The sequence below is a fragment of the Elephas maximus genome, chromosome 1, assembly GCF_024166365.1.
Source record: "Elephas maximus indicus isolate mEleMax1 chromosome 1, mEleMax1 primary haplotype, whole genome shotgun sequence".
NCBI classification, from domain to species: domain Eukaryota; kingdom Metazoa; phylum Chordata; class Mammalia; order Proboscidea; family Elephantidae; genus Elephas; species Elephas maximus.
Window position 1 is genome coordinate 182,708,843 of NC_064819.1, and position 11,814 is coordinate 182,720,656.

Sequence of the window (11,814 nt, forward strand, 5' to 3'; positions counted from 1 at the left end):
TATTTTTTTTTAAAAATTCTGAGTTTCTGAAATCAATTTAACATTATTTAAACTTATCTTTCTACTTTTTGTGGTAGTTTTTTTTTTTTTAACTTAGAAAGATTTTTATGGTTAAATTCTTAAATATTGAAGGAATTCACAGAAAACTTTAAAAGGCTTTAGGCTTGCTGACTAGAAATTCAAGAGGGCCTTCACATATTGATGCTCATTTTTTTAAGGGGGCACATTTGTTAATCTAATAGCTCAAATCTGTATTTTGGAAAACTGAGCAAAAATGACTCACATGTTTTCAGCCTACCTCTGTATGCATATTGTGGGGTGGGGTGGGATTGGGGAACGCCTTTTCAAGCAGAAGATTTAGATCAGGAATATGCTCACATTGGAGCCACTAGGAATCCTGAGAAAGAGGAGTAGACATACTCGGAGGAATACAGACCATTCGACTCAGCATTGGGCAGCTGGAGCCACACCTGGTCATTTTCTGTGAGATCGATTATTGCACTCCCTGAAGCCTGATCCAGGTAGCCTTTGGTGTATTCATCATAGGTGTACATTATGGGGGTGCCATTCTTATACAGGCCAACCCAAACATGGGTCCCTTTCACATGCACGTGGTAGGAGAAATAGTATATTCCTGGTATCACACAAGTAAAGATTCCAGTTCTTGGGTCATAATGCTGTTGCTTGTTATACAAAATCTTATCAAATGGGATGGGGGAGCCTATTGCTGGGTAAGCTTTGGAGAGAATGACAGTAAAAGCAGACACAGGCATTCCTGTAACACCCTGATTGGCACTAACAAGAGGCGTTCCAGAAAGACTGGGCCTTTGGCCTGCCTTTGTGAAGCCTTCCGGCATGACTGCTTGTCCTGGGGGGCCTGGAGGCCCTGGAGGCCCTGGAGGCCCTGGGAGGCCAGGCTCTCCAGCATGACCTCTTGGGCCTGGAGGTCCAGCTGGCCCAATTGGTCCACTGAGGCCCTTAGTTGCTACACCAGCTGGGCCAGGAGGACCTGGATTTCCTGGATCCCCTTTAGATCCAGGGAATCCTGGAATGCCTGGTGGCCCAATGGGGCCTCTAGTACCTGGTATTCCAGGGGCACCTCTTGGACCAGGCTCGCCATTATGTCCAGGAACTCCTTTAGCTCCTGCTGGGCCCATAGGACCTAGAAGACCAGGAGACCCTCTAACTCCAGAATCACCTTTTGGGCCTGGTAAACCTGGGTCACCTTTAGGACCATTGAGACCTGGTTCTCCTGCATACCCTGGTTTTCCATCTAAACCAGGGGGGCCTCTTTCTCCTTTAGCCCCAGGGTATCCAGCAGGCCCTGCTGGCCCTGTCTCACCTTTAGCACCTGGAATACCGTGGTTGCCTGGGATGCCTTTTGGTCCTTGGGGTCCCATATTTCCAGGGGGTCCAGTCAGACCTGGTTCCCCAGGAAGACCTGCTGGGCCCTGTTCCCCTTTGGCACCTGGACTCCCCGGAAGGCCGACGGGTCCTCTTTGCCCTTTCAGGCCTGGCAAGCCTGGTTTCCCAAAGCCTGGAGCCCCTGGGGCCCCAGCTATTCCTGGAGCCCCGGGGTGACCTTTTGCTCCTGGAATTCCTGGCTGGCCTGGGGCTCCAGTGGGTCCTGGCTTTCCAATGCCTTCTAGTCCTTGTTCCCCAGGAGGGCCTTGTGGACCCGGTGGGCCAGTGGGTCCCCTTTCCCCTGGAAAGCCCCGATCACCTTTGATGCCTGGTTGTCCTGGAAACCCATTTTCACCTCTTTTCCCTACTCCAGGAGGACCAGGTGGTCCCATGGGTCCCTGAGCACCTGGAAGGCCCCTTTCACCTGGGCGGCCAGGAGCACCATATCCTGTTTCCCCCTTCTGTCCACTCACACCAGGGACTCCCGGTGTACCCTTTTCCCCAGGAAAGCCTCTGGGTCCGGGAGCTCCTGTAGGTCCCTGTTGTCCAGGTTTTCCTGACACAGAAATTCCAGCTGGGCCAGGTATTCCAGGTGGCCCTGGCAGACCCCGGGGTCCTGGTAAACCAGCTGGTCCAATATCTCCTTTTGGTCCATATGGTCCTCTTTCTCCTGGTTTTCCTGGGAGTCCTGGCACACCTGTCTTTCCAGTGACTGATGGTCCTGGTGGTCCTGGCAACCCTGGCTCTCCTTTGGGTCCAGGACTTCCGTAGCCTGGTTTTCCTGGTGGTCCAGAAGGACCTGGGTACCCCCGAGGTCCAGCAGGGCCTGCTGGTCCAGGAATACCTTGCTGTGGTCTTACTGATATGCCTAAAAGATACACCCAAAGAAGGAGATATCAGTAACATTACTGAGGATAATTGTTGCTTCTCTAAATATGAATTGGGATAAGGCATTTCTGTATTTCTCAGTTCATTCAACAGCCTTTAGGCCAACCAGTCTTAAATGGTTTTGGAAAATTTTATTTTATTTTTTTATGAAACATTGCTAGAGAAGATGCTTTCCCAAGACTCTGGCTACCATAATACTTTCATTATACCCTAATAATCTATACAAATACGCTGGGATTGAAGAATTCATCTAGAATAAGAGTGCAGTGAAGGTAGATTTATCACATTTGTTTTGGGAAAATCATCCACTTAGAAAGGAAAGGAAAAAAAAGATATTTGACCAAAAAGGAATAAAAAAGACAAGTGCAGAATAAATGGAAAAATGTTGAAGAACTATACCAGTTTTCCCTCACAAAAGCTATCTATAAATCAAAAACGAGAAATGAGTTAATTCTAATTTACATCTGCCATAGCGATTTTGAATATAATTTGGATATAGGTTGATTTTTTCTCACTAACCTCAGTACATCCTATGAGCGCTTGTACTCTCCATTGTTGTTGTTAGCTGCCATCAGGTCAGCCCCAACTCATGGGAACCCCGTGTACAGTGGTATTGGATCATTGTGATCCCTAGGGTTTTCATTGGCTGGTTTTCAGAAGTAGATCACCAGGTTTTTCTTCCATCTTGCTTTGGCAGCTCCACTGAAACTTGTTCAGCATCATAACAACTCAAAAGCCCCCACTGACAAATGAGTGGTCACTGCACGTGAGGTGCTTGGCTGGGAATTGAACCTGGTCTCCCACACAGAAGGCGAGAGTTCTACCACTGAACCACCAGTGCCCTTATACTCTCCATTACTGACTTAAAAATGGAAACAAACCATCAGGGAATTAGAAATAGTATTAAAGCAAAAAGTGCTATTGGGCCTCAAGTGTGACTGAAGCACACAACTACTCCTGCAGGAGCTTCAGCCACGAAGAGCGTTATCAGTACTTTAGGAGGTTTTCAAGTGCTGTTTTAGTCTTTCCAAGGTGGACTGTCACAGGGCATTACAGGCATCAGGACATACCATAAGGGAAATATCACCATTTCAAAGAATCTTTCGGCAGTAACCATCACAACATCTACATAAAATATTCTGTATTTTGCAGAATAATTCTTAAACCACTATCAAAGATGATAATCAAATTACGTGATTTTTAATATCTACTTGCAGAATTTATATTAAAGCCATTTTCAGGTTACTAAGTTTTCAGAAACATAGAATGCTTGCTTATCGCATGTAGATTTTTACACTGTCAGAAAATGTCTTGTAGTAATGATAAAGACTTAGTAAATATCACTGTAGTTGTAGTAAATGTCACTGTAGTTGAATAGTTTGGTCAATAACTCATAGTTATGACTTCTGAGCCACATTTTAAAAAGATGATTAATGTACTTATGCTCTATTCAACTAAGTAAAAATTCAACTAAATATTCAATAGTTTAAAAAATTAAAAGGGAATTAATGTTGAATGAATTGAAAATTGCTTTTAAAAACATATGGGTATAGTTCGCTTTAACTAATAATTGTTGATACAATATTGTATTTAAAAAAAAACTTTACTGTTGATTGGCATTTAAGAAGCAGTCAGCCAATAGTAGTTGCTAACATTATTCTCTTGGGTAGAGATATTGCTGAGATTTGAAAAACATTTGGTGAGAAATGAGATATAAAAATGCAGAGCAGAACCATTAAAATAGATTTGCTGAAATAGGAAAGTAACCATTTTAGACTGAGGTACCTTTATATTTTAGGATAAGTAGAGTTACATTTCAATTTACAAATATTTAAATGTATGGTGTTTACCCATGGATTTTCAGAAAATGACATCAGGAAAAAGACTATGAGAAAAAATTAATTTATGGAAATGGTATCAATACATTAGCACATATCTTGTTGTCTTTAGTGTACATGTGTATGTCTATATGCAAACTGGATGTCGATATAGAGTAAACCCACAATGTTATAGAGTAGATGAATAAATAAAGGATTCCTTTAAGGTTTGGAATAAAATTAAAAAAAAAAAAAAAAACCATTGCCTTTGAGTCTGACTCGTAGCAACCCTATAGGACAGAGTAGAACTGCACCATAGAGTTTCCAAGGAGTGCCTGGTGGATTTGAACTGCCACACTTTTGGTTAGCAGCCATGGCACTTAACCATTATGCCACCAGGGTTTCCTGGAATAAAATAGCACATTTAAAAAAATGCAGACTATGTTGATGGGTGTTTGTATAAGAGTCTTATTATAAGGATCATGTTCATACTAAAAAAATTGTCTTAATCTGATTGAAATCTGTTTAAATGTTAAAATAGAGAGGAAAAGCAAGTCTTACTGAAAATGACTGCACAGAGCACCATGTGAGACTCAGAACTCCAGTGACAGGGTGATCTCTATCACAGGGAACGTCCCTCTAATGTGTCCTCAGCCTCTCAGTGCAAGAGCAAATGTGATTTCTATTGAATCCTTGAGGTTCAGCTACTGTTCACAGTTTGCCATCTGAAATACTTCATTCATTCAAGATGAGGGTGATAACATCCTCAAGGAAAGACAAATATCCAATAGAGAAGTTTTCTAAATGCCCATAAACTGAAATAGTGGCTGGTTGTGTCACCTGCAACTGCCCGCCAGCTGTGGAGTCCTCTGCAGAGTAATTTATTGTGTGTCTTGGCTGAACTCTTTTAGCTTATGTTGAATAGATGTTCCCATGAATTATTAGGAGCCTCTTTGTATTTCTGTCATCAACTTCATGTTTTACTTATATAAACTGTGGCCTTTTTTATTGTTACAGCATGTTAGTGCCTGCCTTTGGATGATAATGTACTTGACTTTCCACCTTGCATTATCAAGTAGAGACTGAGGTGGATTTAATCATTAAAATGTAACTTCTAAACTTTACCATTTGTTAACAAGGTACACGTTTTCATTTATTCTATAAGCTTCTGAAAGTACTGCATTTCATTTTTAATTCAAGACTATTTATTGTGATTTTGGCACAGTGGTTAAAGCACTCGGCTGCTAACTTGAAGACTGGCAGTTCAAACCCACCAGCCACTCCTGGGAAGAAAGATGTGGCAGTCTGCTTCCACAAAGATTTATAGCCTTGGAAACCCTATGGGGCAGTTCTGCTCTGGCCTGTAAGGTTGCTATGATTGGATCGACTCAATGGCAATGGCCTTGATTTTTGTTTTACAGAGTATTGAATCCAGTGTTGTTCATCAAACATTTAAAATTGAATTTGTTGCTTTAAGTGAAGTAGCCAGTTTCCTTGTCTTTTGTACTTCTATCTAACTTCTGTCTTCTCTTATTTTTTTTTAATATTTTGATACATGCAAGAGTATGTGTTCTGCTGTGAATTTGTTTTTCAATAATAAGCTACCTCTCGTGAAATATTTTAAATTTTATCTTTCTTCTTAAAAAGACAGCCCCATAAGTTTCATTTGCTGAGAATGGCTGTACAAATATTCTTAGCTTTATTTAGAGGATAAAATATAATGAAAACTATAACTATAATGAAAAAATATCATGGAGAGGAAATTTGAATCCTACAATAAGTTTAGATTACTCAGTTCTATTCAGCAGATGTTTGACAGGCAGTTAGTGTCAGATGCTGTTAAAGGGAATTAGTGAATATGAGACTTAATGGTCACTCTTCTTTGAGAATGTGTTAGAACTTTGCATAGATTGTCTCAGTACTCTTCACCATAACTAACAAAGCTGGGCAGATGAGGAGCAGATTTAAGAAGAAAATAAAGACTTACCTAAGGCTACATCACCAGAAGTACAAACAAAAGTAATAGAAGTAGTAGTAGCAACAGTAGTAGTAATTACTAACAATTGTTTTTTGAAGCACTTTGTAGATATTAACTCATTTAAGCCTCATAACAGCCCTCTAAGATAGCTGTTCCTTGTTTTGCAAATGAGGAAACTAAGGCACAGAAAGGGTAAATAACCTACCAAGGGACATATAGCTAGTACTGGCAGTTAAGTCTGTGCAGTTAACCACTAAACTATACAAAAATGTATAAACAATAATGAGAATGACTATTTCATTTGCCCCTTAAATTTATATGGGAGGGGTATCAGGTTTTATTTAATAAGACACAGTCTGTGTAAATTTGTAGGCTAGTTGAATAGGTTTCAAAAGTATGTTTAAGTGTTTAGGTATATAAACTTGCTACTGTACACTTGGCCATTATTTTTAGCTAAAACATTTTAAACTTGATTAATTTTGTTTGGATTAATATTTCTTTATGGGTAGTTATTTGTGCAAAGACATTATTTGAGGGGGAAAATGTCCACACATGAAAATTCTTAATATTTTTTAGGTATATCTTTCTACCATGTTTATTGTGCAAAAGATATTAATGTTCTTGAATAGACCTACTCTTTCCACAAATCATTTTCTTGTAATAATTTGGACTAACTCAGGAGTATTAAAAATAATTCAACACCAAACAGAGTTAAAAAACATTTTGTTAGGAAGGTCATTAAGACTGTAGAAAGCAACAACCAACTACTTAATAGAGCAAAATATACAATTCAGCTTACCTTTACTCTTTATGGCATAGGGAATGAAGAACTGTGTCTTGGTGTTGGGAAGTGGGCCTTTTATGCCTGTAGGTGTTTGGTATCGCTCAGCATAAAACACTCCATGAACCAAGTTCAAGGACATTAGCAGCAAAAAGGCTATTTGTGGCAGCATATTCTCAGGTGGATTCTGAAAAACAGAAAGGAATAATTTCATACAGCTTTGTTGTTGACCTGTTTCCCTTTTCTAACGTTGCACAGATAAATTCCGTACATAGTTGTCTACTCGTTTTTAACCTACCCTATACATTTTGAATATATTCCATAAATTAATGAGAGTTAATCTTTTTTTAGTTATGTGAATGCATGTCTTAGTTGTTTTTGGGAACCACATTAAAGTAATCAAGTAAAAACGAAGTGATTTATAAAAAAGAAACACAGGAACCATCATTGGATGCCTATATTAAATAGTTCAGGATCTCTGACATAGAATGAAATATCCAATAGCTTCAAAATACACTGAAATTCAGATCAGGGCATGTTTTAATATATATGTTTATATTAGGACTATTTTATATAAACTGATACAAATTAAACCCTCTGAGTGCATTTTTTATGGGAAGCCATTTTTTTTTTAAATCACAAAAAGAGAAATAGTTAATCCATTGAAGCTTGTTACCGAGCAAGATAACGCATGACCAGTCAGTGCTGAGCCATAGACTTACCTGCGTGCTCAGAATTCCTGGAGATGGTCTCTTGACAGCTTTCCGAGACCTCCTCTGCCCAGGTGAGCAGTGCAGAAGATGCCCTCTCCAGAGCTGCCCTGAAGTATTTATACTTTTTTTCCCATACTACATGTGGTTACCCTGAGTTTAAGCTCCTCCCCTCAGAGGTGGTAAGCACTAATTATGGTAGAAAGTTCTATTGAGCAAGCATACAGGATGAGGCTGGGCACTTCTTTTCCTTGTTTTCTTATTGAAAAATAAACTCTTTGTTTTAAATATATATTAATAGTTTTCACCTTGTACCATCTTCTTCTGTGATTTTATTTTAGAAGTTATTACTCAGATGCTTAGGTTGGTTCATGATGAGACAATAATACACCTTTTTAGTTTGAGAAACACATTCTTGTGTTATTAGGCTGAAAATATTTGGTAGTATATATAAATGTGGGAAGAGTATTTAGTGGCACACTGGTTATTTAATCCATCATCTAAATTCTACATTTATTATATAGAGCCATCAATGTGTCCATTAATATCCTTAAATTTTATTACCATTTTTACTTATATTTTGGCTTGAGAGAAACAAACAAAATGGTAAAAATTTTGACATGCTTATTTCAGGATTTTAGTGTAAGCCCTCAGAAGTTAGTAAGAGGAAATTTAAACATGATAGGATGTTAAATATCTCAAATTTTTGCAAGTTATGTATTTTGAATTTTTTAGACAGAGGCAAGATGTAAGTGAATTTGGTAGTAGAGTCAGCAGTATAATTACTATGGAGGATTTAGATTCTTCATTCATAATACCATATTTTGTTCAGTAAATGCCTTCATTTTTTGTTGCTTACTTTTAGATTTTACTTTAGAGTTGCAGTAGTATTTCTAAAAACCCTTAAATTGATAATGTCATATCACATTTACTTTAAAAAGTTTGCTGTGTTCATTTCAGAAGAAAATTTTTCTTCAAACTTTGCTTTCAGCTTTTTAAAATATCTTTGGCTTACCTTACAATTTCCTTCAGAGAACTTGAATCATCCCAGTTGTAAGCATTTTGTTTTCCCAAAGATGAAAGTAAAGAGTATCATTGCCACTTTCAGTGGTTAGTATTCTCTTTTAACAATAATAGGAGACTTTTAAAATCAATTTTCAGAATCCTAAATAATCTAATAAAGACAGGACGTTCAGAGCCCAAATTTTATATCTTATTAAAATTTTATCACTTTGGATCTAAATCAAAGAGACTGTACAGGTGCAGTAGGTGAGCCACTGAATTCTATACATAGGCACATATACATCATTTTTGTACCTCTGCAGAATTAATGTAGTATTGACTCAAGATTGATCAATATCTAAAATAATTGAATGACCTGTAACAAAATTGAGGCTTGTTATTTTTTCTCTTCCCTCTCTCCTGTAGAAAAAAAAATTTGTTTTGTAATTAATTTAAATGAAGCATTGTGTAACAACTTATAGAAATATAAATGGGTAACTTGTCTCACTGGCTCCCTAGGAATAGTGTCTTTTGTTTGGTTGCCATATTTTAAAATCTACCTTGTTATATATGTCTCTGTATAATACTCAGAAACTCTGGTTGGTAGTGGTTAAGAGCTACGGCTGCTAACCAAAAGGTCGGCAGTTCAAATCCACCGGGTGCCTCTTGGAAACCCTATGGGGCTGTCCTACTCTGCTTTTAGGGTTGATATGAGTCAGAATTGACTTGACGGCACCTGGTATGTAATACTCATAGATATACATGAAATATGGCTTCTATATTAGTTCAGATTAACAAGAAAATTGGAAAGTTTATATTCTAATCATTCTTTCATCATTGGAAATATATATTGAATTATTGTTGTTTTTAGGTGCCATCAAGTTGATTTCAACTCATAGCGACCCCATACATGGTAGAACTGCTCCATGGGGTTTTCTAGTCTGTAATCTTTTCAGAAGCAGATCTCCAGGTCTTTCTCCCATGGAGCCACTGGGTGGGTTTGAATCGCCGACCTTTGGGTTAGTAGAGGAGCACTTAACTGTTTGCACCACTAGGGCTCTTTAAACACTGAATAGTTTTGTGATTATAACATATTCTACTACATCTGTGAAAGGCAAGTGAGAGAAAATGACTGCCTTCCATTTGCTTTTGGTCCATTTGGTCAAGGTTTTGAAAAGGTGGATGTGATAAGATTATGAGTGCTCTTAAATGCTAGACTGAAGAATTTATTTTGAAAGAAGTTATTAGAAATACATATTTTAGTATTTTTGTGTATATACGGGTATATATACGTGCACTTATCTGTTTATAATAAAGACTGATACTCTGTTATAAATCATTCATGTGAAAGTTCAGAAGATTAATTCCTAGCTTTTAATACCAAAATCACTATGCAACTGTGTAGACCATTTGTTTATCTGTGACTGCAACCAACCATTTTCATGTATTTTCACCTTAACCTCTCTGGATGTCTGTTTTTTCACTGACATTATGAAAAGTTTGGACTAGGTGGTTTCTAAGCTTTTCCCAGCTTTAAAATTAGATTATTCAAGATTATTCCTGTGCTTGAGGTATCCTGTTGTTTCCCATGGTCAGACTGTGGGCTTGGTTTAGCTCTATTTAGTACTTGATATGTTTCAATATAACCTGTCCTTTTTACAAGCATATTTAAAAACTCGTAGAGACAAAAAAATTCCATACTAGGTGTTGTATGCCTTCTTTTTTGGATATGTAAATATATGTGGGTATTTGCCATTCTTTATTCCCCATTAACTTTTGAAAATGTGGTGTCTTTATTGGATAAGCCTTGGACGTTCTACCCTTTTTGCAAATAGCCTACTTATTTCAGCACAAGGAATAGGACTGCTGTTTGCTTTGTTAGTCATATGAGAAGCACTGTCTTGTTCAAAACAGATTGTAGAATCAGAATATTTGCTGGCCACACCCCACCCAATTGTGTATTTAAAACTATTTTTATTCTGGATGTTTAGTTGTAACTGTTTGAAGTGACTAGTCTGTGGTTTTAGGATGAAACCCCAGTCCACTTAAAACAGAGAGCCATACTCTTTAAACTCGGTAACCTGAGTGATTTTTATTTATATCAAATATGAATGATGTTTTCTGCATATCTAGCAATTAGCTGCTATTGAGTTCCCCATTCATTTTCACTTTTCTATGTCATCTTTAACTCACCAGGTGTTTCTGGAGTACCTCTTATGTATCAAGCACCAAGATAAATGTTAGGTGAATAATGCACAGCCCTCACCTGACAGTGTTTATACAGTGATTCTCAACCTTTTTCCCCACTCCAGCAGTCCTGAGGGATATAATACATACTCCTCAATATTTGGGGGTTCATTAAAATAGTAGTAGTTCAAAGGCTATTTTGTGAAACAGTTCCTCAGGTGATTATTATAGATTCCTAAGTTGGACTGTCCAGTTTAATATCAATGTTTTATTACCTGCTTAAAAAAAAAAAAAAAATTTTTTTTTGTTAATATTAGTGATCTAATTTTTTATGATTTCATTTTTAACTCTATTATAGAAAATTTTAGTCTTATGTAGTAGAGAGAATAATTACAGTACAATTATATGCTTTAGTTCCTGTTCAGATAGTCCCAGTCATTGTGTGTGTGTATATACACACACACATAAATAAGAAAATATAAATAACTAAACCCATTGCTGTCAAGTCGATTCTGACTGATAGGGAACCTATAAGACAGAGTGAAAATGCCCCATAGGGTTTCCAAGGAGTGGTTGGTGGATTCAAACTGCCAAACTTTTGGTTAGCAGCTGAGCTCATAATACATATATGTATACATACATACATGTATGCACACAAACATATGCACATAAACACACATATCTTATATACATATTCATATATTTTTGATTGATTTATTATTTGCTCAAATTAGGTTCATGTATTGAAATTGACTGATCTGTCTCTTAGGTTCCTGTTAATCTAAGTTTTTCATCTATTTCTTTTTTTTTCCCTTGGTAGTTATTGGTTGAAAAACTGGGTCATCTATCCTGTATAGTTTTCCACAGTCTGAATTTTGTTGTCATTTAACTTGTTCCTCTGTATCCTATATTTTCTGTAAATAGATCTTGAGGTTTGATCTGATTCCAGTTTGAGATACACACATACACACATGTGAATACTTTTTTTGGCAGTAAGTGATTGTGTATTTTTTTTTAATTATTGTAATTTTTGGTTACTGGGTAGAT

General features: G+C 37.4%; 1 protein-coding gene across 1 annotated transcript; it reads right to left on the minus strand.

Moving 5' to 3' along the window:
* Positions 1-374: 374 nt before the first annotated feature.
* Positions 375-7,040, minus strand: COL10A1 (collagen type X alpha 1 chain). Its single transcript, XM_049875548.1, has 2 exons — positions 6,887-7,040; positions 375-2,272 (listed from the first exon to the last, which is right to left on the minus strand). The coding sequence occupies exons 1-2, from the start codon at positions 7,038-7,040 to the stop codon at positions 375-377; spliced, it is 2,052 nt and encodes a 683-aa protein (XP_049731505.1).
* Between the last annotated feature and the right edge of the window lie 4,774 nt (positions 7,041-11,814).

Excerpts from the sequence above, each read along its gene's own strand:
- COL10A1 (XM_049875548.1), bottom strand. The coding sequence starts at position 7,040 with ATGCTGCCACAAATAGCCTTTTTGCTGCTAATGTCCTTGAACTTGGTT. Across the intron at positions 2,273-6,886 it reads CTATGCCATAAAGAGTAAAG|GCATATCAGTAAGACCACAG; the intron begins GTAAGCTGAATT and ends TGTATCTTTTAG.